This window comes from Cricetulus griseus (assembly GCF_003668045.3).
Source record: "Cricetulus griseus strain 17A/GY chromosome 1 unlocalized genomic scaffold, alternate assembly CriGri-PICRH-1.0 chr1_1, whole genome shotgun sequence".
Classification (NCBI taxonomy): domain Eukaryota; kingdom Metazoa; phylum Chordata; class Mammalia; order Rodentia; family Cricetidae; genus Cricetulus; species Cricetulus griseus.
In genome coordinates, this window is record NW_023276807.1 from 163,836,974 (window position 1) to 163,864,886 (window position 27,913).

Here is a 27,913-nt window from a genome sequence, read left to right on the forward strand (position 1 = left end):
TATCTTTATAATCCACTCCTGCACTGTGTCTTCTTAGGCTCTGCTAAGAGTAACTATGTAGACATTTCAAAAGTAAGGCCTTGGGCTGGAGAGATGACTCCGTGGGTAAAGGCACTTTCTGTGCAAGTCATGGGGCCCCGAGTTTGATCCCCCATAGTCCACAAAAAAGGAGGAGAAAACTGACTCCACAGGGAAGTTCCCTGGCATGCACACACACACCACATATATGTTCTTAGAATAGTAATAAGATAACATTTAAAAGTAAGATCTCCCATGAAGCTCTATCAAGACCACATTAGCCCCGCCCCTTGTGATTTTGTATGGTGATCTCACTGCTTTCAAAAATTCTTCCATTCTCTGAAGGTTTTTCAGTGTTTCTCTTGGGACCCTCCTGACCTAACTGTGTGAATACACAGCCAAATGCCGATACAAAGACACTCGGCACCTGGCTCTGTCCTGTGGTTCTCAGCTCCCTTTTACTGGGCAGTAGCTCATGGATTCTTGCTTTGTTCCGCAGGCCGCCTATGTGTTGTCCAAATACCAGTACTTTGTGTGCCCAGTGGAATACAGAAGCGATGTCAACTCTTTTGTGACAGAATGTGAGCCCTCAGAACTGTTCCAGCTCCAGAGTTACTCCCTCCCTCCATTCCTAAAGGCGGTGCTGAGACGGGTGAGAGTGAATGGCTAGCGGATGTGATTGGAGATCCATCATTCCCGGCTGAGCTTCCCTAGAAAGTGGTATCCTGGTTCTTTCCTTAAAAGATGTAGATGGCATCATCTTAAACATCAAATGGGTACTCACATTTCCAAGCATATGTTTGTACACTAGGAATTTATTTGCATAATGATTTAAATACTGATAGCAATTTATTTTATGTTTTTAAAAAGTAAAATAAAATTTAGAAATAAATATGAAGATTTTTTTTTACAAGTAAATGAATACCGATATGATTTGAGTAAGTATAGAACTTAATTAAGATTCATCAGTTGAAAGAGTCCTTGATTATTTAGGGGTCATTATTAATATAGAAATCTCCTAAAAATGAGTCCTGGCATTTCCACCATTGCCACCAAACAGCTGAGACATCATCTCTCAGTATGCTCTGTGGTAGACTCTTCCTGTCTGTTGTTTCATCATTAAAATGGGGGAAAAGTGGGTTGGTTAGTTTTTACATGGGAAGAGGGAACCTCAACTGAAGTCAGAATGTCCTGTGGGCTTGTCTGTGGGACATTTTCCTAATTGCTGCTAGATGGAGGAGACCCAAGCCCACTATGGGTGGTGCCATCCCTAGGCAGGTGGGCCTGAGCTGTATAAGGAAAGTAGCTGAGCTAGCTAGAGAAAGCAAGCCAGCAAGCACAGTTCCCTCCAGGTCCTTGCCTTGGCTTGCCTTGGTGAGGGACTATAAATTGTGAGCCAAATAACCCCTTCCTTCACATCAGCAGCAAGCAAGTAAGGACATACAGTAACTGTGTGTGCACATGAAGGTGTGTGTGTGTCCACTATACTTCAATCTCACACCTGCAAGTTTTTAGAAACAAGTTAATCTATAAGTAATTTATCTCTGAACACTTGATATTTGGTTTTAAACAGTTTTTCAATATCCATGCTTCCTGTTCCATGCTATAAAACTTTAGCTGGTATCAGTCTAAAGTTTGGAGCAATGTTGTTCTTTGAGAACAGATCAAAAATTTCCAGGGCCACATTCATTATATGCTGCTTTTAGTTCATAGTTACTTAAGGCGGAAAAGAGCCATATACTTAAAAATAGAAAATTCTGTTTAGTTGATTTCTCTAAATCTTCTGTAATCATTTTGTTCATGCTCATTTTGACTTGTTTTGTTTTGTTTGAGACAGGGTTTTACCATGTAGCCCAGGCTGGCCTTCAGCTCAAGGTACTCCTATGTCAGCTTACAGAGTACATGCCACTACCCCGTAACAGTATTTTAAGATACTTATTTCTGAGCTGGGCAGTGGTGGAGCACACCTTTAATTCCAGTACTCGAGGTCAGGTTGGTCTACAGAACAAGTTCCAGGATAGCTAAGGTTACACAGAGAAACCCTGTCTTGAAAAACCAGTTTTTTTAAAAAGAGAGAAAGAAAAAGAAAAGAATTTTTTTCCCCATGTGTTTCCATAGCTTCCACTTAGTTTTTGTGACAAAGACAACTTTTTGCTATTTCATCGTTTAAAACTAGTGTTATGAAATATAAAATTAAAATAAATCCTATGATTATAAGAACAAAGTATTATGGCCAAAAGAGCAAACATAGAGTAAACTAAAGTGTGAATCCCCCACACAGCTGTTTCCTAATTCCCCCGCTGAGCTAGAATTCTACCAGGTGTGACAGTGAGGCTGTGGGTGCCGGACAGGGAGTTGGCACAGGACGTGGAGACTGCTGATGATGACATTTTTCTCTCACGGTCTTTAAAGCTTGAGAAGTTAACAAAATTGTGGCCTGGTTTGACCTCCAATGTCTGCCGTGGTTTCCAGGCTATGTGGCATGAATAAGTACAGTGTTAATGCAGCTGGTCCTCTCCACTCTTTCCTCCTTAGGAAACAGTGAGCATGTATCCCTTCCAGATACATAGCATTGCACTTTCAACATTTGCATCGCTGATTGGCCCATTCGGAGGCTTCTTCGCCAGTGGATTCAAAAGAGCTTTTAAAATCAAGGTGTGTTTTTACATTCTCTGCTATGTTGTTAGTGTCTATAGTTAGGAGCTGTATTGTCATTGGCATGTGGTCCACAACTGGCCACACTAAGCCTATGGGAATCAGACCATCCCTGAAATCTGTTTTAGCCTCACAGCCATGCTACCTGGCTGGTTTGAGTGTGTTCCTTTTTGGGTAGGTTTGGCCATGCTATATTCATTTCTTTTGAAGTGTCTTAGCCTCTTCTGGCTTCAAGACTTTAGGAATCTGGCCATGCATTGTCTGCAGCTTAGCATTGCCCAGTCTCTCTTGGGGTTATCAGGCTTTCTGACTTGTCAGATTTCGAAGAACATTTTTCCAAGTCCACAGCAGTCCATGAGTTAACTTGTGTTCTCTGGGGTTCGGGCAATGAGCGCATCTGCAGAAGCCTCACCACCTAGCCTATCCTCAGGCTGTGGACGAACATGTTGTCAGTGAGCCAGCTGCTATGTTCTTTTTTTTTTCCCTCAGTGCAGAAAGAAGATTGTTTATTACTGGAGTGTTTGGATAAACACAGGTTAGAAATGCTTGTGTATCCGTGACACACTGAGGCAGCTCCCACACAGCTTCTGCCATGCAGGGGCATAGGCAGTTACAAATTAGATAAGGATGGTTGGTAGACTTTTGATTTAGGAAAATTACATTAATGAGAAAAAGTGCTAGACTTAATTAATATTTAGTGTTATTTCAGTTCTGTGGGCCAATTTAGAAATCATTAAACTGTGAGTGGAGATTTGAAAAATAACATTTTTGTCTGTTGGTTATATTTTCATTTGTATTTGTTAGAAAAAAATAATAGTAAATTTGTTTTCCTTATAAAGTCTATCATACTGAAAAGACATTTACATGTCAGAATTTGATACAGGTGATATTTTTGTGCATTTGTTTGTTTCTGCAGGATTTTGCAAACACCATTCCTGGACATGGTGGGATAATGGACAGGTTTGATTGTCAGTATTTGATGGCAACGTTTGTGCATGTGTACATCACAAGTTTTATAAGGTACTTTTCTATTAAAAGCAAAACCAAAAACTTGTCATTACATGATTGAGTTCCCATTAGTTTAAGTTAACTGCTTGAATCAATGGTAGTTTATATTGTCAAGTTAAATGGAATTGTAGCTCTAAGTAGTAGGACCCAATCTTCATTGTTTTGAATACATTTGAGCAGCTTAAAGATAGTGTACACCATGATTGTTAGCAGGACCCAATTTAAAGGCCCAGTCAGTGTGGCTCATGCTACGTTCAAAATACAAACAGATCATATTTCTTAACTGTGGGCCTTGCATCCAATGCTGTGAAGGAAGAAGAGAGGTCTTTCAGCTCAGTTATTACCTGAGTGTCTGTGACATGTCGCAGAGTGCTCTAGGTATGAATATAGCACAGAATAAAACAGAGCAACCCCTGGACACACTGGGAAGGGTCTAGGCCTGACCCAGGATGATGTGGTAGACTTTGGGGAGCCCCTTTTGAGGGCCTTACCTTGCCTGGGGAGTGGAGGGGGGATGGGTCCCTCCACTCCCCTCTTGGGGAGTGGAGGGGCAGGTGGGATGTTGGAGGGGGCGGGGAGGGAGAGGGAGGAGGGATTGACATGTGAAGCAAGCTTGTTCCTAATTTGAACTAATAATAAAATAATAATAAAAAAAAAAACAGAGCAACCCCAGCCCAAACCCCGTCCTCCGAGCTTCTTGCTGAGAGATCAGAGGGTCTGAAGTGAGAAATAAAGATGTAATAGTGGTGGTTTCAGCTGGCAGGGAAGTTGCTGAGTGTGTGAGGGGCGGAAGGAGGAGGTGACTGTTTAGTAGATGGTTGGTTGTTCTTGTTACTGGGTATTAATGGCTCAGATTTGACCTGCAGGGGCAGTTTAGCACAGGAAGTCTAACAGTAGTAACATGGTGATTGGATCTTCATGGTCTCCACTGGGGCCCAGAAGGCCACAGAAAATATGTTTTCATCAGAGTTAGAGGAAAGCTTACATTTAGAAATTCATAAATGTACACTTAAAAGTATGTATCCATACCAGTGTAAGAATTTTTGTATTAATCTTTTGAGGGGAGAGAGATTGCAGTCTTAAATTTTAACAACTTTCTTCCCCTTTTCAAAGAATCAAGACTTTATTAGTTTTTTCTGTGGTATCTTTGTTTTTCCCCTTCATAATTTATACTCATTTTTTTCATTTCTTTATATTTTTGAAGTTTAATTTGTTCTTTTCCTAGCTTTTTTATTTCCCCTTTTTAAATTTAAATTAGAAACAAGCTTGTTTTACATGTAAATACCAGTTTCCTCTCCCACCCCTCCTTCCCTGCACCCTACCCACACCCTATCCCATCCCCTTTCTGCTCCCCAGGGAGAGTGAGGCCTTCCATGGGGGAATAGTCAAATCTGTCATCATTTGGAGCAGGGCCTAGGACCTCCCCTGTGTGTCTAGGCTGAGAGAGTATCCCTCTATGTGGAATGGGCTCCCGATGCCATTCATACACTAGGGATAAGTACTACCAGAGGCTCCATAGATTGCCCAGGCCTCCTAACTGACACCCACATTCAGGGGGTCTGGGTTGGTCCTATGCTGGTTTCCCAGCTATCAGTCTGGGGTCCATGAGCTCTCCCTTGTTCAGGTCAGCTGTTCTGTGGGTTTCACCAGCCTGGTTTTGACCCATTTGCTCTTCACTCCTCCCTCTCTGCAACTGAATTCCAGGAATTCACTCAGTGTTTAGCTGTGGGTGTCTGCTTCTGCTTCCATCAGCTACTAGATAAAGGCTCTAGGATGGCATATAAGGTAGTCATCAGTGTCATTATCGGGTAAGGGCATTTAAGGTAGCCTTTCCACTATTGCTTAGATTGTTAGTTGGGTGTCATCCTTGTAGGTCTCTGGATATTTCCCTAGTGCCAGATTTCTCTTTAAACCTATAATGGCTCCCTCTATTAAGGTATCTCTTTTCTTGATCTCTATTCTTCCTCCTACTCAACCTTCCTGCTCCCTCTCCCCTCCTCTTCTCCCCTTCTCTTTCTCCTAGCTTCCTCTCCCCTCCCCCCATGCTCCCAACTTGCTCAGGAGATCTTGTCCCTTTCCTCTTCTCTGGGGGACCATGTATGCCTCTCTTAGGGTCCCCCTTGTTTCCTAGCTTCTCTGACGGTATGGACTGTAGGCTGGCAAACTTTGCTCTATGTCTAAAATCCATATATGAGTGAGTACATGCCATGTTTGTCTTTTTGTGACTGGGTTACCTCACTCAGGATGGTTTCTTCTAGTTCCATCCATTTGCCTATGAATTTCAAGATTCCATTGTTTCCCCCTCCCCCCCACTGAGTAGTACTCCATTGTGTAAATGTACCACATTTTCCCTATCCATTCTTCAGTTGAGAGGCATCTAGGTTTTTTTCAGTTTCTGGCTATTACAAATAGTGCTGCTATGAACATAGCTGAACAGATGTCCCTGTTGTATGAATGTGCATCTTTTGGGTATATGGCTAAGAATGGAATGGCTAGATCTTATGGTAGACTGAGTCCCATTTTCCTGAGGAACTGCCCTATTGATTTCATAAGTGGCTGTATGAATTTGCACTCCCACCAGCAGTGAAGGAGTGTTCCCCTTTCTCTACAACCTCTCCAGCATAAACTGTCCTTCGTGTTTTTGATCTTAGCCATTTAATGGGTATAAAGATGGTATGTCAGAGTTGTTTTGATTTGCATTTCCCTGATGGCTAAGGATGTTGAACACTTTAAGTGTCTTCCAGCCATTTTAGATTCTTTTATTGAGAATTCTCTACTTAGTGCTGTACTCCACTTTTTAATTGGATTATTTGGTGTTTTGGAGACTAGCTTCTTGAGTTCTTTGTATATTATGGAGGTCAGCCCTCTGTCAGATGTGGAGATGGTGAAGATCTTTTCCCAGTCTGTGGGCTGCCGTTTTGTCTTGTTGACTGTGTCCTTTGCCTTACAGAAGCTACTCAGTTTCAGGAGGTCCCATTTATTGTCAATCTCAGTGTCTGTGCTACTGGTGTTATGCTCAGGAAGCAGTCTCCTGATCCTATTCCTTCAAGGGTACTTCCCACTTTCTCTTCCTAAGAGGTTCATTGTGGCTGTTTTTATGTTGAGGTCTTTGATCCATTTGGACTTAAGTTTTGTGCATGTCAATAGATATGAATCTATCTGCAGTCTTCTACATGCCAGTATCCGGTTATGTCAGTACCATTTGTTGAAGAGGCTTTCTTTTTTTTTTTTTTTCCATTGTATAATTTTTAGCTTCTTTGTCAAAAATCAGGTGTTATAGGTATGTGGGTTAATATCAGGATTTTCAATTCAATTCCATTGGTCTACCTGTCTATTTTTGTGCCAGTACCAAGCTGTTTTCAGGACTATAGCTCTGTCATAGAGCTTGTAAGTCAGGGATGGTGATGCCTCCTGAAATTCCTTTATTGTACAGGGTTGTTTTGGCTATCCTGGGTCTTTTGTTTTTTCATACATAGTTGAGTATTGTTCTTTCAAGGTCTGCGAAGAATTGTGCTGGTATTTTGATGGGGATTGCATTGAATCTATAGATTGCTTTTGGCAAGATTGCCATTTTTACTATGTTGATCCTACTTATCTAAGAACTTGGGAGATCTTTCCATTTTCTGGTATCTTCTTTTATTTCTTTCTTTAAAGACTCAAAGTTCTTGTAATACAGTTCTTTCACTTGTTTGGTTAGCATTACCCCAAGATATTTTATGTTGTTTATGGCTATTGTAAAGGGTGATGTTTCTCTGATTTCTTTCTCAGCCCATTTATTGTCTGTATATAGTAGGGCTACTGATTTTTTTTAGTTAATCTTCTATCCTGCCACTTTGCTGAAGGTGTTTGTCAGCTGTAGGAGTTTCTGGTAGAGTTTTTTGGGTCACTTATGTAGACTATCATATCATCTGCAAATAGTGAAAGGTTGACTTCTTCCTTTCCAATTTGTATCCCCTTGATCTCCTTTTGTTGTCTTATTGCTCTCGCTAAAACTTCAAGTACAGTATTGAAGAGATATGGAGAGAGTGGACAGCCTTGTCTTGTTCCAGATTTTAGAGGAATTGTGTTGAGTTTCTCTCCATTTAGTTTGATGTTGGCTGTTGGTTTACTGTATATTGTTTTTATTATGTTTATGTATGTTCCTGTTATCCCAGATCTCTCCAAGACCTTTATCATGAAGGGGTGTTGGATTTTGTCAAAGGCTTTTTCAGCATCTAGTGAGATGATCATGTGATTTTTCTTTTTCAGTTTGTTTATATTGATGGATTTTCGTATGTTGAACCATGCCTGCATCCCTGGGATGAAGCCTACTTGATCATGGTGGATGATTTTTCTGATATGTTCTTGGATTCGATTTGCCAGTATTTTATTGAGTATTTACGCATCAATGTTCATGAGGGATATTGGTCTGTAGTTCTCTTTCTTAGTTGTGTGTTTGTGAGGCTTGGGTACCAAGGTAATTGTAGCCTCATAAAAAGAGTTTGGCAATAACACTTCTGCTTCTACTGTGTGGAACAATTTGAGGAGTGTTGGTATTAGTTCTTCTTTGAATTTTTGGTAGAATTCTACAGTGAAGCCATCTGGCCCTGGGCTTTTTTTGGTTGGGAGACTTTTGATGACTGCTTCTATTTCATTAGGGGTTATAGGTCTGTTTAAATTGCCTCGCTGTTCTTGATTTAATTTTGGTAAGTGATATCTGTCCAGAAAATTGTTCATTTCCTGTAAATTTTCAAATTTTGTGGAGTACAGGTTTTCAAAGTATGACCTGAAGATTCTCTGGGTTTCCTCAGTGTCTGTTGTTTTGTCCCCCTTTTCATTTCTGATTTCTCTCCTTGCCTTTTGATTAGTTTGGGTAATGGGTTTTTTTTGTTTGTTTGTTTGTTTGTTTTGTTTTTTAATCTTGTTGATTTTCTTGTTACATTGGTTCTTTGTTTCTACTTTATTGATTTCAGTCATCAATTTGATTATTTCCTGGGGTCTATTCCTCCCTGGTGAGTTTGCTTCTTTTTGTTCTAGAGCTTTCAGTTGTGCTGTTAATTCTCCAGTGTGACTATTCTCCAGTTTCTTCATGTGGGCACTTAGCATTATGAACTTTCCTCTTAGTACTGCTTTCAAAGTGTCCCATAAGTTTGGGTATGTTGTGTCCACATTCTCATTGAATTCTAGGAAGTCTTTATGTTCTTACTTTAGTTCTTCCTTGATCCAGGAATGGTGCAAATGTGAATTGTTCAATTTCCATGAGTTTCTAGGGTTTCTGCAATTTGTGTTGTTGTTGAATTCTAACTTTAAAGCATAGTGGTCTGATAAGATACAGAGAGTTATTCCAATTTTTTTTATCTGTTGAGGTTTGCTATGTTGCTAAGTATGTGGTTGATTTTAGAGAAGGGTCCATGTGGCGCTGAAAAGAGGGTATATTCTTTTGTGTTTGGATGGAATGTTCTGTAGATGTCTGTTAAACCCAATTGGGTCATAACTTCTGTTAGTTGTTTTGTTTCTTAAGTTTCTGTCTGGTGGTTCTGTCTAGTGGTGAGCGTGGGGTGCTGAAGTCTCTCACTATAAGTGTGTGAGGTTTAGCTAGCTTTTGAAGATAAAGCCTGGGTTGTTGATTTTTAGCCTTCTTATGTGAGGCTGCATACTCCCTCTTTAACAATACTTGTTTCTCATCCTCTATATTTCAGTGTGCTCATTTTTACCAGTCAATGGCAAATATTTTTCAATTTCCTGTATCACTGTCCCTTGAGACTTGGGTTATTTAGAAGTATATTGATTGATTTCCAAACAAATCAAGACTGTCTTGTTCTTTCTTTATTGGTATTTGCCATAGTTTAAGTGAAGTTGAAAGAACCTAATTCTTGAACCTTGCTTTATGGCCCAGCACATCATCTTTTCTGGTACATGTTGCATCCACACAGGAGCAGGTGTCCACCTTGGAATTTTTAGATGTAATATTGTGTGGGGTGCAGTGCTGCTAAGGGCTGAGTACTGTCATTTGAGTTGTGAGTGCTTGTTCTATCCAAACAGAGCACTGTGGGGTCTCCTGGCATGATCACAAATCATTGTTTTCCCTACTTTGGTAGTTTTAAGTCACTTCTTTTGAGGTTGTATTGAAATACAGAGACATGGCATTGGTGTTTCTTTGGAATCCCTCACTTGGTCACCATATCAGCATCTTTTGCAGCTTGTCTGGCTGCCTGCTCCATTGAATGTTAGGAGGCTGCAGCAGTGGCTCCCAGTTGATTAATGCTAGCATGTTATTCCTCTGTCTTTTTTTGGCATTCCCTTGTGCCATTTCCAACAGTGTTTTTCTTTTCTGGTTGTTTTATTTCTTTATGACCCCATCAACCGACTTTGTCTTTTTGTATGGCATTTCCTTGTTGATAGAGTTTGGCATTAGTAATTCCTGGTTAAGTCCCTAAAAATAAAACCAAAAGGCAAACATCAAAAGCTTTATTTTTCAGAAGATGGCAGTATTTTAAGGCATTGATTCACATTGTTTGTTCAAAAAAGAATTCATCTTGTGCTCTCTCAGCGGTAAAGTCATGCTGAGCCATGTGCCTGCCCTCTGAAAGCAGATCCTTGTTCTATTTGGAAGGCAGTGATGTCCTGGATCCAGCTCTCAGGAAACACCTGCTGACATCACTTTCCATTTAGCTGAATTTGCTGGGATGGCTCCTTTCTCTGTGGGCGGCTGCTCCAGGTTATGCCATGGAATGTAACAAGACAAGCTGGACTGTAATTTGAGTGGAGTTTGGCTGTGAGGGGCACATGGCCACAGGTTTCTGCCAGTTTTCCTTGAGACATGAAGTTAACCCATAGAATAGTGCTGTGCTGTATGCAGCTATGGTTTTAAGTCAAAGATTTTTTCAGAATAAATTGTGCCTCTATCCATCCCCATTGTGATAATTCTATAGAAGATATTTCCTTGTCCCTAGGATTTCCATTTCTTACAATTCTGTTTTTAAAAACTGTGTTATAAATCATTTACTTACTTGTTTTTAATGTGTATCTCAGAATTCTGGGCTGTCCTACATATTTTGCTTGTGGGATTTTCCAATTAGATTCCACCATTGTTCATTGTTCATTGTAACCCTCCCCCCTCCACGTGCATTCGGGAAGATTTAATAACAATAATTATAAAATATAACATATTTTGGGGGCTTTGTTGGTTTTTTTTTTTTTTTTTTTTTTTTTTTTTTGAGATACAGTCTTACTCTGTAGACCAGACTGACCTGGAACTCATCTACCCTGGCTTCCAACTCATGGTAATCCTTTTGCCTCAGCATGGCCAATACTGAGCTTACAGGTGTAAGCTACTATGTCTGTCTTATATCAAAGACCATTGTTTTAGAAATGTACATAAAGGATGTATACATGTGTTGAGCTTTCCAGGCCAGGCCTCGGAAATTGCATTCCCATGGCTGCAGCAGGGTTACCAGAAGCCAGGGTGTGAGGGAAGGACCCCTGCCTGAAGTTCCTCTGAGCTCCTTGTCATTTAGCTGGATTGTACATGAAAGGCTGGAGCAAGAGTCTTGGAAGAATGAGGCCAAGGAGAGAGGGGTGGTGGGCGGGGTCAAAGAGAGAAGGGTGCTGGACTGGGTCATGGCTCAGAGGTACACAGCTGTTCCCTGGGCCCTGTCCTCCTGTGGACTACTGTGGTGGATGAGCAAGAGGCCAGGGTTGTCCTTGGCCTCTGTTCAAAGAGCAGAGGAGCCCTTCATGCTCTTTGCTTCTTGGCGTTTCCCTGGGACTTTGAAGAAGGAATGGACACCATGGTGCATCCTGGGTAGGAGTTTTGGTGCAGGAGTTTAGTGTTTTGTCTCTCAGATTAATGATCATAGTCCCCTGAGGGTATTTATTCAACAAAGCACCTTACATGGTCTAGAAGTCTCTATGAGCCTAAAAATTTTAAATTTCTTTTTGTGCCCTCTTTGCAGTTTGTTCTATGTCTCCTGGCCTGAGGGCTTGTTCTTTGTCAAGTTGCCCTTAGATCTCTGGTCTGTGCCTGCTGTTCCCTCCATGCCCACCCTCCTGCATCTTCAGGCACAGTCATTCTAGCCCTCTTCTGCCTTGGACACAAGGGCTGGGCACTCACAGGGATCTTGTGGAGAGCTGTTTCAGTTCTGTAGCGCTGAAGACAGGATTCTCAGGAGCCCTCATGCAAAAAGTGTGACCCCTGTCTTCTCTGTTTCCTCATCAGGGGTCCGAATCCCAGCAAAGTCCTCCAACAGCTGTTGGTGCTTCAACCAGAACAGCAGTTAAACATCTACAAAACCCTGAAGACTCATCTCATTGAGAAAGGAATCCTGCAGCCCACCTTGAAGGTGTAGCTGCACTGAAAGGATGGACTGCCAAGGAGGAGCTCACAGAACTGCTCCGAAGTCTTCCACTGAGCTGGCATAGGGCTAAAAGCATGATAGATGGAGGTTTTGCAGATATGAATGTTTCTTTCTCTGAAATTACTGTGAATATTTAACAAACATGATCTAAGTGATGAATGCATAGCAGCCGCCCACCTGGGAAAGATCCTATACTTTTCTAAGATGTATTTTCCGATGTTAACATCTCTGCCCTCACTTGCTGGGTTCCGTGATTTAGGAGACTTGTGTTTTAGAGAGTCAAACACTATAAACTGAGACCCTCTTAGGATTGTGCCTGGCAGTGTGACCTTTTGCACAAACCTTGACCTTTGCACTGGGAACTGCCTCTCTGTAGCCAGTTGCTTGCTGCAGGCACCTGGGGAGCCAGGTCTCTGGGGCTTCCTCCTCTTATAGACTCAAGTATTTCTGAAGGGCTGAGTTAGATTAAAAAAAGAAAGAAAAAGCATGATTGTCCACTTTTTTCTGTTTTCTTTTTCCTTTTTTATTCCTTTTTGTTTGTTTGTTCATGGTACTGGGGATGGAACCCAGGGTCTTGCATACACCAGGCAGGTGCTCCACTCTTGGGCTCTCTTCAGGCGGGACTTCCTAACTGTCAGAGACACAATAGTCTGCTGAGTGGAAATGTCCCGATTTTAAGTAGTTTCAAAATTCGGAGCTTAGAGGCTGAAACCTGTGCCGTTATTGATTTGTTAAAAGCAGGTGTCAGAATCCACTTCTAATGAAACTTTTTGAAAACATAACCAACTTCCCAAGAGACACAGAAGTGGGTCCTTGGAGGCTGCAGGAACAGTCATTTGGTGGCTTGGTGGTAGCTTCTGCTTTGCTTTGTTCCCTGTGAACTGATTTCCAGGATTCCCAGGGAGCCAGGCAGGGGCATGGCTGAGATGGAGCACTAGCAGGCTGCCTGAGTTGAGGCTCTGCATGGCAGCCCAGGGCCTGCTCCCAGCTCTCTGTCCATCTCACCCAAGAAAGAAGAGAGTTCTGCCCAGAGACCCAGGCCTTGGCCAACTACCTGGTGGTAATTGCTCTTCCCATCACATCACAACGTCCAAGAATAAAAATCAAGCAGAAGTAATAGCCATTAAGAAGAAAAGCACATGAATGCCATGCCTTCCTTAGGTGGGCTGGGCATTGTAACCAGACTAGAGGTAACCTCTTAGCCCTTGACATAAACTCCTGTTGCTGTGTGCACTCTACAGCCATACTCAACATAGCAAATGTTGTTGGTCACACTCAGAAGTCACCTAGTTCTCCCATGTCAGTGTTAGAGGGGAGAAACAGATAAACTGTAAAGGATATTTTGGTAATGAAAAGAGTAAATATTTTGTCTAAATTAGAAATGAATTTCAGTTATCACACATTTTCTTCCTGCTATAGACATCCCTGGGCTCTGAGGATAAGCCTCAGCCATCATGTATGCTAGCTCCACACAGTGTATGTAGTGAGCACAGCCATCATGTGTGCTAGTCCCACACAGTGTATGGAGTTAGTGAGCACAGCAGAAAGAGACCCTCAGTCCCGAGAATGTGTGGTCTCTGCTAAGGTGACCCGGGGCTGCATTGGGCTGGCATCATGTCCTGCTCTGTATGAAACCTACTGAAAGCACTGCCACAGGATATTACTTTTCAGTCGGGCCACCTGTGAGTTAATTCCAGCATCCCCTGCTTTTGTTTGTCCCCCACTCCCTGCTCCCTGTTGACAATAAAGAGTCACAGGCACCAAAGCAACACAGAGAAACCTTGTGATAGGAACATGCTCTGGAAACATGGCAGTTGGCACAAGGAAGAACTGCTTGAGGATAGTGTAGACTCCCCTGACCGACCACATTTTCACAGGATAGTGTAGATTCCCCTGACCCACCATGTTTCCATGGGATAGTGTACACTCCCCTGAACCACCACGTTTCCATGGGTGAGTGTTGTGAGACAGAATTATGACAGCATTACTTATTACGTATTAAAAATCAATATTCTCCTAAACAAAGTATGAAACTAGTAGGACTATTGGGGTTACATTAAAAATCTTTTCTCAAATAGACTTTTAGATTTGGGTATACATGATGCCATATGAAAAAAAGTAAGTTCTTAATTTTAACAAAGCTCTGAAGATTAACATTTCTAGCGTACTTTTATAGCATGTATATGAAAATGGACTATATCTTAGCAAACAATCAGCAGAAGATCCAGACTCCAATCAGCATTGCATTTGCTCCAGAAAAGGCTTCAGCTAATGTAGTGATGTGGGGGACAAATGAGGACTAGGAATGTCTTCAAGTGCAGTGATGACCACACTGGAAATCTGCTGCTGTTTGGTACCCATCATTGGAATTTTGGTGTCTCCTGTTCTCCTTATGGTGGCAAATATACAGTCACTATCTGAGATCAAAGACCATCCCCTTTCATTTACCCTTCTCTCCTCATTTGCACTTTGGTTTGAACAAAGGTAATGATACCTAGTTCAATGAAAAGGAAATGGTAGCATCATTGTATATATTCTGTACATGGGTGAAAGTTTATGATGTGTGTCAATCAGTTTTCTGACTCTTTTTACTGAAACTGAGATAGAAAAAGAATAATAATAAAAAATCGATGGTATTTTGACTTTGCTGTGCCACTTTCTCATTGGAGAAGCATTCTGTAAGCATTGGGCTTCTAAAAAATGAGCCGCCTGCCCCATTCTCGCTTGTGTTTGCACAGCCCCACCCCTTGTCCTAGAGGATCATTTTATACTTCTAAGGTATATTTCATTGTCCCTGGCTGATTAGACAACATGAAGGGACCCCAATTTGTGTTGAGCGAGTGGTAGCCCATTGGTAATCGTGCCTTTGCCTCCACTACTGCCTATATCCAGTGGGAAAGGGCAGACAGGCAGGGCTCAGCCAACAAGCAACTGGTGCTTTGGCTGTGTCTGTTCTGGTGGGATTAAATGCTTTTTGAATGGTAGATAGCCTCCCCCTTCACTTGAGCAAACCTAGAATGCCCCCAGTAATCTTGCTCAGACCAAGGAAGCAACATCACTGGAACTTACAGTTCTCTGCCCCTCTCAGATGGATGGGGGGATGAACAGTGGTGACAGGTGCAGACCCCCAGGTTCATGGGAGATGGGGGTGCCACCTGAGCTCCATTGAGAGTCTCCTTCCCTTTTTGAACCTCCATGGAGAAAGGGCCTATGTATTTTGAAGGCTATGAAGTTGCTGTAAGAAAAATCAGGTCCAGACAATTTTCCCTAACCCATTAGCCACTCTGACAGCCTGGTGCGTTGTGCTTTGTGGACTTATTAACATATCCGGAGTCACTTAGTGAAGATTAGTGACAGGCACATTTTGTGACAACAGCCCAGTGTTCTCCAGTAGGAGCAGGGAGAATTGGTCCAGTTTCCTAAAGTGCATAGGGATATGGCTGATAAAGGGCCTTGTCCATGGAGAAAATTCCCAAGACAGACATGCTGTCCAAGTAACTGGGAGAATGGAAGGCCACTTTGTTCTCTTTAATGGGAGACGAGGGTTCCATGTTACTCTCCTTCCAAACCCACGAGGTGTGGGCTTTGGGCTATTCATACACTCCAAGTGTTTTTTTACTCTGGGTCCAACTTGAGTTAGCAGATCCTAATGGTTTTTAGCCTTCAGATGGGGCCCAGAAGAGTGCTAAGTTTGTGGAATAGTATGAAAAAAAAACCCTGTGAATATATTTTTCATCAGTTTGATAAATTTCCACTAGTCCAAGTAAGGTGGACATATTTCATTGGTAAGCCTTTTCCCCCAGAAACTTTGTTGAAATATAATTTACACACCAGGCTGGACCTGATAATGCATGCATGTTATCCCAGCACTAAGGAGATAAAGGCAGGAAAATCAAGGGTTCAAGGTCAGCCTCAACTATGTGGTGACTTCCAGGGCAGCTTGGGTCTCTGAGAGAACTTGCCTCAGAATAACAGCAAAAGAAGTGATTTATATACCAAAACATATTTAACCACCACTAAACATAGTTGGAAACCATTTCCATGTCTTTCCCAAAAGTTCTTGTCCATTTGTGGTTAATGCTATTCTGATGCCCAGTTATGCTGATCCTAATCTGCTAATCTTTATCATTTGCCTTCTGTGGGCATTATGTATTAATGGAATCATGGGTGTGCTGTAATATTTTTACATGCATTATTACTTTCCTTTTCATGAATACTGAATTTGGGCCACCCGTTTGTCAGTTGATAGGCAGTTGTATTATTTCCAACATGGGGCTTTTCTGACAACTGTTACTTCCATAGGGGAGGAACTAAAAGAAGAAAACTATGAAGATGCTGTTCTCCAGCCTCTGAATTGTCTGGGGTAGGGGAGACAAGCTGTTGGATTGCTGTTTCTCACAACTTGGTGTGTGTGTGGGGGGGGGTGAAGGGAAAGAGTGAAAATTAGATATGGTTAAATCGTCCCTTCCGGGGTCCCAAAACTTCAAATTTACAGAAGAATCAGGGAGCATAGGAAGGTGGGATAACAAGATATCCGTTAGGTTCAACCTTTACTACACCGGGAAGAAAAATGCATGATGGGGTTCTTCACAGTGGCTTGGTACTAGAGACTATGACAAGAAGGGAGCATTCTGTCCCTTAACTGCTTGATAGAAAATTGAAAAACCTAACTACTTCAAAAGTTATCACTGTGTCCTTGATAGATCTTATTGTCGTGGTCAGTTTTTTTGTCATCCTGACACAAGCTGGAGTCACCTGGGGAGCGGGAACCAGTAGGCAAGTCTGTGGGGCAATTTCTTGATTAATGATTGAGATGGGCGGGCCTATCTCAGTATGGGAGGTGCCATCCGATGGCACCTGAATTGTGTAAGAAAGCAGGCTGAGGGCTGCAGAGATGGCTCGGCCACAAAGGGCTAGGCTCACAACCAAGAAAGACAAGAAAGGCTTAGCAAGCCAGTGAGCAGTATTCCTCCATGGCTTCTGTATCAGTTCCTGCCTCCAAGGCCTATGCCTCAGGGATGGACTGTGATAGACGCGTGAGTTGATCAGCCCCTCCCTCCCTAAGTAGCCTTTGGTAATGATGCTTTATCACATCAGTAGACTGCAAACTAAGAGACAGACCTACTGAGCCAACAAGAAGGGAAAAGCCAAGGACAAGCACCCCATGTCCGTCCTTCTGCCATAGACCTTTGTTACAGCCTCCACTTCACTATAGATGCTTTCTAGGGAGAGGATTTGCTTAGATGTAAGTCAGACACAGCGACAAGTCCCACTCCGACAGTTCTGTTTTTTTTTTCCCTGGGGGGGGAGGGGTAAGGAATTCTATTTCAAATATATTGACCCTGGTTGAAGAGTAGAATCTTGTAATGTTAAAAAATGTCAAGAAGCTTAGGCCCAAAGGACTTGACGGAAGTTCTAGGTGGACATATGTTCTTCTAGCTTCCAGACAGCAAAGGGAAAGACAAGAGCTTCACACTGACCACTGGGTTCTCCATTTTCCATGGTAGAGGATACGTGTAGGCATCAGGAATAACTAAATTCTACTCTAAAAGATCTGAAATCCCAGGTGACCCATGCCTGTAATCACAACACTCTGGAGGCAGGGGCAGGAATGTGGAGTTGAAGCCAGTCAGGACTCCACAGAGAGACCTGTAAAGGGGAAGAAAAGAAGAAGAAATGCATTTGTGGGGCTATAATACTGTTAAGAATATTCATTCCCACCATCCCCATGCTGAACTTGACACAGGCTAGAGTCATCTGAGAGGACAGAACCTCAGTTAAGAAAATGGCTCCAGATGATCAGGCTGTAGGCAAGCCTGTGGGGCATTTTCTTAATTTGTGACTGATAGAGAGCCCAACTCATTGTGGATGGGGCCATCTCTGGACTGGTGGTCCTGGGTTCTATAAGAAAGCAGACTGAACAAGCCATGGGGAGCAAGCCAGTAAGCAGTACCCCTCCGTGGCTTTTGCACCAGCTCCTGCCTCCAGGTTCCTGCTGTTAGTATTCAGGCATCTGTGCTGGCCTGTCCTTGGGGTTCTGACAGGGTACAACCTCAGCTGCAGCCACTAAGAACACCACCTGTGCACATTCACTATGTTCCCTTTTAAAAGGACCCTGCCCACACCCTCCCTCCTCCCTCCCTCCCTCCCTCCTCCCTCCCTCCCTCCCTCCCTCCCTCCTCCCTCCTTCTCTCCCGTTCTTTCCCCTCCCCCCCTCTGCCTATCTCTTTGTTTCCCCCTCTCTCCCTCTCTTTGTTTCCCCCTCTCCCCTTCTCTCTGCCTTTCTCTTCTCTTATGCCACTCCTGTTCCCAGAGACTGGTCTTCCCCCTCCCCACCCCCTTTTCACATTCACTCTCCCCCCCCAAAAAAAAACCCCTCCACCCAAGCCCTCACATGGCATCTTTCCAACACCTGCCCAGTTTGAGTTACTTCCATGGCTTTCAGTGAACTATGATTTCATCATAGCAATAGTAACCATAAGACAGCTCTCCAACTCCTAATTTCTGAAGGGTGGATACCATCTTCTCAGTAGAATGTTCACGAAACAATATTTGGCAGGAATATTGCTGTGCCCTCCAAACCTTCCAGGTCAGCTGGGGAGACATGTAGCAGATGCTGTGTTGGTAGTCTACTCACAAAGGGCTCCTAACCTCGGCTGCAGTTGGGGTGATGGGCATGAAGAGCAGGGTAACCGGAAAAGCCCAGTAGGAGCAGAGGCTCTGGTATGTTCTGTAGCTGCTGGGACAGCCTGTCACTGTCACCTACTTTCTTAGCAGATACCTTCTTTACACTGGAAAGTGGCCTGTCCCCAGGTCAGAACTGTGTTGTAATAGGAACTTAGTGGTATAGAGAAGTGTGAATGGGGGGGGGGCTGCTGGTCCCTTCAAAGAAAGCCCACTGGACACCTGCTGAGGGGGTGGGAAGAGGGACCAGGAGTTTTTACTCTTTGAGTCACCCAAGAAAATGTCCATTAAAACTTGTATCTGAATCTTCACCATGGTTATCCATGAGAGCAAACAGTAGAGATGCTGTTACATTGCTGGTAAATGGATAAGTCAGACAAGGTGTATCACTTACATGACAGCCCTCTATGGAAGTTAGGAATGCAATGATACATGCTGCAACATGGATATCCAACCACAAATATCTGTACATACAAACACACACACACACACACACACACACACACACACACACACACACACACACACACACACACTCATTTTGGTATTTGAGATTCCGTCTATAGCCCTGGTTGTCTGGTTAGTCAGTCTGTAGTCCAGGCTAGCCTCAAACTTGTCTCAGCCCAGCTTCAGCTTCCTGGGTGTTAAGATTACAGGTGTAAGCCACCATGCTCGCTTACTATGGTACTCGTATTATGGGGTCTGTAAACAGGCACCAGGGGACACCAGGACTGAAGATTGGTCCGGGAGGGCTGCTAGCTGCCCCCAGTGCTAACCTGTAACAGGTGCAGACAGTGCGGGCTGTTTGCTGGGCAGGGTGGAGGCAGGGCTGCCCTGGAATATTTCACTCTCCCATTTGAGCAGGGTTAGTAAAGGAGGTGGGGTGGGGAGGTTCTTTTCTGGTTTGGGGCAAAGATGCTTCTCCCTGAGAAAATGGGTGTACTGCTCAAAGGCTCCTCCAGGACTAAGGGACATTGACAGTTTCAAACACAGGTTTTTAGGCCTGGGACCTAGAGGCTTGAACCCAACAGCACATACTCTGAGACTTCTATGAAAACTACATTCAAGCAAAAAAGCAAGGCTCCTTTAGTGGCTGCCCCACCAGATGTGCTTGTAGGAGTCCCGCACAGTGGTGGACGGGGGGAAGTGGCCATGTAGAGAACCAACAGTGAGCCGCTACAGAGCATGGCAATGGGAAGGTACATGGGCTAGGGCAGCTGCTGGGACCAAGGACACCCACTACAGTCAGGAATGCTGGAACTGTACTGGGAGCTTCACTAACGTTCTACTGAGGAAGAACTGGCTTGGGGCAGGCAGAAGGCCTGGTAGGAACCAAATGCAGCTGTGGGATGGAGAGTTGGGGATACAGATGCTGTTCAGGGTTGTAGTTGGCATGGTGACTTGATATGGTGTCTGGGGAGCTATCAGGAAGCAAGCAAACACCACCCATAGAACCCAGTTCTTAGACTCACACTGTTCCCAAACAGCACGCCTCCTCAAGTGGAAAGTGAGTGGAAGAGCCACACCTGGATGGAGGAAGATGAAAGTCACCCCATGAATAGAGGCCAGCAGGTAAGAAAGCATGTTGTCTGGGGCGGGGGTGGGGGGGTGGGGGTAGGGGGGGGGGTGGGGCATGACCAGGTAACATAGGAGAAGGCTTTGTATCATGACTGTTTAAAACAGTACCAATTCTACAAAGGTTCAGAATTAGAATGACATGTTATGAAAAGGAAGAGTGCAGAACCAAAAAATCCACACTGATGAGACTATTTCACTGAATTTTAACAGTAGGGCATGGGAAAGACTCTGGAAGTTTAATCTGAGTTGCTATGTAAAGGCCAGGCTCTCACAGGGACATTCTATAAGAGGGTTTTTGTCTTCCTTGCTGATATCTTCCAGGCTGAATGTGTATCAGCCTGAACACAGGGACTACTTACTACCTTAGAAGGGAAAGCAGCATCTTCAATGTGTGAATTTGAATTTAAACTAGAAGCATGCTTGATAATGTGGCAGACCCGGGCAGCAAAGCCAGACATTATAAAGTGATTTGTAGGTGTACAGTCACAGCCTGCTTGGGTTGACCTTTGCTCCAGGAATCAGTTTGCAGAGGAGTGGTTTCCTGTTATGCGCAGGTTTGTGGGGTGGGTATTACATTTTGATAGTGGGGTGGAACTTTTGACTAAGCCCATGCTCCATCACCACACTATGTTCCTAGCCAGAAGTAGCATTGCAGTTGGTAGTAGTGTTCAATGAAAGGCCACAAACAAACTGTTTTTATTGGAACAGCTGTCCTCTTCCCTGGGACGAAGCTTGTGGTTGTCTTTGCCTCTGAGCAGGAAGCATGGGAGATGATGGTCAGGGTTGAAGTTCGAGTGTTTTATCTTCCTGATAAGGCTGGGTGTGATTCTGCACAGGTGGCATGGCAGTCATTCTGAGTATACTGTCATTGAGGTCATCAAAAGGACCACTGGGAAAGGTGTGGGCTCTGAGTGGAGGCTGCCCATGGAAGAGGGAGGAAGCTTGTTCTTAGGTACCACACTTCGGAACCCAGATTCCTCTGAACAAGGGAGGCTGTGGGCTTTGATTGCCAGGAGCTCTTTGCGCTCCACCTCATAGATTAGATGGATGATCAACTCCCCATTGATTTGCTTTCAGGTTTCATATTCCAGTACATCATTTCTTATTTCTTTCTGTGGTGGTTTGAAAGAAAATGGCCCCCAAAGGGAGTGGCACTATTAGGAGACCTTGTTGAAGCAGGGGTGGTCTTGTTGGAGGAAGTGTGTCACTGTGGAGGTGGGCTTTGAGGTCTCATACATGATCAAGAGACCACCAGGTATCTCAGACCACTTCCTGTTACCTGCAAAATGTAGGACACTCAGCTGCTTCTCCAGCACCATGTCTGCTTACATGCTGCCATGATAATGGACTGATGTAGGGGAAGCTGCCCGCTTAGGGGTGTGCCTGACCACGCCTGCGAGGGCGTGGTCAGGGTGACATAAAGTAAGAGTTTCAGGTGGCTGGGTTTTGCTTTCAGTTTCACTTTAAGGCTTGTTGTACAGACTGCTGCCATGCCTGCTGGCTAGGTTGCTCTGTAAGAAAGGCTTTTCCCTATTAAACACCCTTATATTTCTGCTTGGCTCCGTATTAGTAATTCTCCACTTTAGACTGAACCTCTGAACTGTAAGGCACCACCTCAAATGTTTTCCTGTATAGAGTTGCCATAGTCATGGCGTTTCTTCACAGCAACAGAAACCCTAACTAAGACAATTTCTAAATTAATGCTAATGCATTGAGGACATACACACTACTTTTGCTCTACCAAACACCCACACTTTATATTACTTCAAGGAGGTGTCCTAACAAATTTTCATAAGAAATTCAGCTACAGGGAAGTTAAGTCATTCCTCAAGTGATAGAACAGAAACAGCTCTTGGCCTGATCAGCATACTTGTGAGAGCTGTGTACAGTATTAAAATGGTAGCACTAACAGTTTTATATGATCAAAATTTTAGTCTTGCCTAGGATAATAATGTGATTTTTAAAAGTCTTCACTAGATGCCCCAATAAGTGTGTTACTCATATTGCTTCAAGTTGTAGAGGGGAATTCCACGTGATGGGGTCTGGTGGGAGCCCATACAATGTGCTGGAATCTGAGTAGCAACCAAACAAGATTGTGTGCATGCTATCACACTGTAGGCAACACTTCTTGCATCTTTTCTTTGGGGGTAGCAGTTCGCAGGTCTTCATCCCTTGAGTCCCAAAACCTTTTTGGTGGGTTAGCATGGAGTCTGTTCTCATAATATTAAAATCAGCTCTGCTCTCATCATGACGATATTTTCCCTGCAGTGTGGGAGAAAACTGAAATCGTGGTGGCATGAGTCATTAGTGAGCGTGTCTTCACAACCAAGCATTGGCAACAAAAACCAGGCACCAGCTTTGCTCAAGAATGGTCTTGAGCGTTGGTGGCGCTTGTCTTAATCCCAGCACTGGGGGGTGGGGACGCGGCAGGCAGATTTCTGAGTTTGAGGCCAGCCTGGTCTATAGAGCAAGTTCCAGGACAGGTAGGGAAACAGAGAAACCTTGTCTCAAAAAAAACAAAAACAAAAAACAAAAAACAAAAAAAACCAAAACAAATAAGAATGGCCTTGGTGAAATAGTAACAATAAGGACTTTTGCTCAGTTCTGACTTTCAGTGCTCACACTGCCACTCCTATGGAGAAGCTCTTGGGATCGAGCGGAAGTGTGACTAGCCCCTTGCAGAGCACTTCTTTACTCACTAAACAAGCAACAGACTCTGGTTCTGTGGCAGACACATCTGGGATGATCAAAAATGAACCTACCATTTCCAAGAGAACCACAGACAGTATTGGTTGCTAATGACAAAAGCTTAGGTTTGAAGGAAAAAATAGAATTTTGGGAAAATAAATTTCTACTGCCACAGAACTTGGCATTTCCTACGGTGCTGATAATATTTTGGTTTGATACACGATAATATACCTGTGGGGACATCACAGAATGGAGTATGTGAGCTCCTGGAGATCTTCAGAGTCTGCAGCAGCAGACTGCATAATTCACTATGACATTGGCTGCTAGCATTTTTGTAGCACATGGGGCTTTATGGATATGGGAAGGGAAAAGACACAAGACAGATTTTATGAGAGATTGCTACAGATATTGGTTCTTGATAAAGCTCAGTTTTCAAGAAACGAAAAGCCCAGGGTGGTGGTACTCAGATCATAGCACTTGTGAGTCTGAGGTCAGATTGTACTACCTAGCCAGACCCTATGTAAAACAACAAAGCAGGGGGTAGGGGATGGATCAGTGGTAAAGTCTGCCATGCAACCAGGGGAACTGGAATTGGGATCTCCAGAGACGCCCATGCAAATGCCAGCCATGGTGGCAAATAACCGCAGCACAGGAGAGGTAGGTAGGCACAGCAGAGCTTGGTGGCCAGGTTTGGTGAGCTCTTGTCTCAAAAGTGGAGTGCTGGTGACATGGTTCAGTAGCTAAAGGTGGCTGATGCCTGGAAACCTGAACCCAACAGATTCCCCAGGTTGTCCTCTGACTTCCACATATATAGGTCGTGACATACACACACTTGAGGGCACTTGAGTGCATGCATGTGTGCACACACATGCAATAAATCTAAGATAATGATTTTAAGAAGGAAAAACCATGAAGGTTGGAGTCCATAGTGGAAGATTCCTGATGTTGATCTCTGGCCTTGCCATGTGCACGTCCGTATGTACACACACACACACACACACCTCTGAAACAAAACCCCCACAAAGAAAAATCTCAAAAGAAAGAAGCTTAGAACTATTAAGGTATTAGAACATTTGTTAGCCAGGTTTTCACTTGTTAACCAAAGAAGAGTAAAAGAATAGCAGGAATTCAGAGACAGACCCGAGAAGCCCACCTGTCCCCTATTAAGCTAGACATTCGAGAGCTTTGCAGACTATAAAATTCTGGGTCAGTCAAACACCTTAGCAGGTAGAAGGCACTTGCCACCAAGCCAAACTCTGTCCCCAAGACCCACATGATGGAAGGAGAGAACTGACTTCCATTGTTCTTTGACCTCCCCGTACACACAACACAGAAAAGTGAAACAAAAATGGAAACGACTCCACTTGAAGCTCTGATTTGGCTAGAGTTGGACAAACCCCAGGGACCTTCCTGTCTCTACCTCTCCAGAGCCAAGACATCACTTGTGTTTTTCTTTCTTTTCCTTTTTTTTTAAACAAAAAAAGTTTTAAAAGGTAACTTATTGGCCCCATTTTTTTTTTTAAAGGTTACTGAATATATATTTACACTTTGGCTTTTATAGGACTTTAAATATATGAGGAAAAGCTATTTCAGGGTTCTCAGAGTTAAGGATGAGTCTAAGACCAAAGCTTTGGCAGCACACTATGTTACTTTCCCATGCAGAGGACTTCTAAGACAAATTAAAAACACTGAGACAGTCTAAAGAAACTTAAAAAGTGTTCTCTATTTGTCAGTCTTACCCCCACCCTCCATGCCCCTGGGAATGCTGCTGATAATGATAATATACTAAGTCTGGGAGGCTCAACTGGAAGGAACAGCTGCTCACAGTGGCTGCAGGACTTCAGAAGATGGGTGGGTGGGACACACACACACACATATGCACAGTTGCTTTTCACAACAATTGATAGAAAACAATGCTTAGAGAAAAAAAAAACTGAAATCATGCAAATAGGTCTCTTTTGATAGGCCAATTCAAATTTGAAAGCGTGTCCCCCAGAAGCCACTGGCCTCCCTTTTCTGCCACCCCCACAGTCACCAGTCTGGGATTCCAGCCTCCAGGAAGTCGAGGATGCAGAAAACCTGGTTCATAAGGATGGATCAAACTGGAACTTGAACTGTGACCCTAACAACTAACCTCTGCAGTTTAAGCAGAGGGGAAAGAAATAGGCACAACCAGGAAAATATGAGTGTAGAGGAGAATTGGAATCACATTTTTTTCTTCTCCGAAGAACTTAATTTAAAACAACTTAAATTTTTTTTGTGGTAAATAGTAGGTATTTATTTGAAATGAAAAAAATACTTAAGTTCCTGGACTATTGCATTTCATCATGGATTGTAACTGTCTACCTTTCTGCATCAGACAGAGATACAATGAACACTCAGAATCACAGATTGCACACTAGATAGGAGGTCTTCAGGCCTTTTACATAACCACCAGAGAAACAGATATTGGATTCTGCAATATAGTACAAAAGTCCACAATCAATCCAGTCTTAGCCAGTATCTTCAATTTACTTCTGTGGCTGTACAAATAGTTGGCCATTACTAGGGCTTACAAGTTAATAACAGGACAAAAATATACATTGCACTGACACAAAAAGTCAGCTGTGTTAATGGTCATGCAACAAGTAACCAAACTTGCTGAAATTAAAAATACTTCCTAAAAACAGTTTTTTAACAGCATAAATATTTTATACACAGTTTGTTTACCAAAACAAAATGTATTTAAATGATACAAAGCAAAAATAAGTTTCTACCACCTTTGTACATAAGAAAGTGCAAAATAACTTATCTAGAGTGTTTTGCTATTCTCCAGAGGGCTGGCTGCTACGGGCAGCTACTTCTCGTCTTCAAAAGCATGACGTTACACTTGCACACTACACACGGATGTGTCAGAGTACATGGATGAGTAGGGATGAATGGATGGATGGATGGATGGATGGATGGATGGGTGGAAGGATCAATAGAGATCAGGCTGGAGCCCTGTGAGGTACTCAGAAAAAGAATACAGACCACAGGAAGGTAGACACATATAATGTGGCTAAGCAGATTGGCACAGAGCGCAGAGGGAAAACCAGAGAAGCAATGAACCAATGGACATCAGGGGGTAGCGCCCTGTGTGAGTGACTGTGATTTCTGCAGAAGTGAAAAGAAAACAAAAACCAAAACTGATAGAACAAAAAAGTTGCCCACAGCACCAGCTGCCAGAGGAAATACCATCGTGAGGGGTTTGGAAGTTGTGTTTGACAGTTTAAAGAGCGTTCAACCCATACAACTTCGGGTTAGACAGAGGAACAAGTTTCAAGTGGCTACACACACATTCCTATATTCAAGTCTTGGAAACACCTCTGCCATTGGGTAGGGGTAAACGTGGTCATGGGCCAAAGGAGGGCGCTTCTTGTAGGAAGTGTAGTAACACCTCTACAAAGCGTCCAGAGGCAGACAGGGCCAGCCCACCACCACGCAGAAGCACAGGTTCTGGAACGGAGGGACACCAGCGTCCTTCTAAAGACATGATGGGGAGATGGCGGTGCGTGAGACACAGAAAGGAAAACAAAGCAAAAGCAACAGCTTTTCTTCAAGTGGAGAGAGTTAATGCCAACAATCCTTTTTCACGTGTATATTTGAGCATTTAGAAATGGAAGTGTTGGAGTCAATTTTGATATGTATCATAGACTGTAGGCTGAAACCTATAAAGGAAGGTTTAAATTTAGGAAGCATAAGGCACTAAAGCAGCCTTCACGGTTTCTCCTGGAGACCTGCTTATCAGGGAGAACAAACTTGTTCTGAAGCTGCTTTCAGCCCATTGGGTACAAGGTCACTGTTGTACCAAATGCCTATTTCTGGACACATGTGCATATATGTGCATTTTAGTGCATAAGTGTGCCTGTCACCAGGGCTAAAGATGGAGAGTTAGGGAAGCCAAAGCCACTGTCCTTCAAATGGTAGGTACCTCCCTCTGTGAGGGTGTCAGGGCTTGTCCTTCTGCTTGGGCCATTAGTGATCCTATGTTGTTCAAATCACAGGGCTTTTTTAGAGTTGTTCATATTATTAGCACTAAGTATCTGAAAATGTTAAAATCTAGATTAATTGTTTCATTTGATTTCATATATATATATTTATATTTATGTACATAACACACATATTTAAAAAATCCCACCACCAAAGCCATTTTTCTATAAACTTATCTCTTAGCTTCCTCCAGCTTTAATCCTTCTGGATTTGTGTGTTCTGTATCCAACTAGTAGAACAAATTAAATAACTAAATATTAAAATACTGTAATTATATTCATAGCAAAACCAAAAAAATAGACATCGATACAGTATAAATCTCACTGTTCTCAGGTAGATGGCATTAAATGGGAAAGGTCCATTCTAAGCAGTCTGACATGACCCAGTTTCACAAGGTTTAAATGTTAATTCTGTACACTTTTTTTTAAACCCTTTTTTTGAAAATAAGCTGTAGTAGAACAGTGTCTCCAAAGACAGACACCTGTTATGTTCTATGCAGAGAAGCTAATCTGGGGTTACATGCAAATATATTTCCACTAACTGAGGCAGGGCTGTGTCCTGCCTGACACTGGTCACCTGGTCCCCTTCAGGCCATTGGTGCTGAGGTGTGCTGGGACCACACAGCCCATGCACGGGTCCGTTTAAGGGGCTTGCCACATACGAACAACACTGTGGCGGTATGCAGTCAGAACGGCACGCTCAGGTATGTGCAGGTTACCTTATGATCAGACTTCTTTCCTCCCACACTAGCTCCTAAAGCAGGGCTACATTATTTTGGTTACTAGCCTATTTTAAGTGGAGATACTGTGGGCAACTTGAAAGAAATGGTATCAGGCACACAGGCTTGGTTTGAACAGGAAAAAAAAAATATTACAGATAATGTCTTTGAGGATTAAAAAAACCCATATTTATAATTGAGAGATGTTAGACAAACC

At 43.2% G+C, this 27,913-nt stretch overlaps 1 protein-coding gene across 1 annotated transcript in view; it reads left to right on the forward strand.

Annotated features, from left to right (window-relative positions):
• Cds1 (CDP-diacylglycerol synthase 1) overlaps positions 1-14,659 on the forward strand; it is a 70,946-nt gene extending 56,287 nt beyond the window's left edge. The window contains exons 10-13 of the mRNA XM_027388525.2: positions 518-670; positions 2,554-2,673; positions 3,590-3,693; positions 11,879-14,659. Coding sequence (XP_027244326.1) covers positions 518-670; positions 2,554-2,673; positions 3,590-3,693; positions 11,879-12,008 — 507 coding nt within the window. The 3' untranslated portion in view covers positions 12,009-14,659. The remainder of the gene's footprint in view (positions 1-517; positions 671-2,553; positions 2,674-3,589; positions 3,694-11,878) is intronic.
• The last annotated feature ends 13,254 nt before the right edge of the window (positions 14,660-27,913 follow it).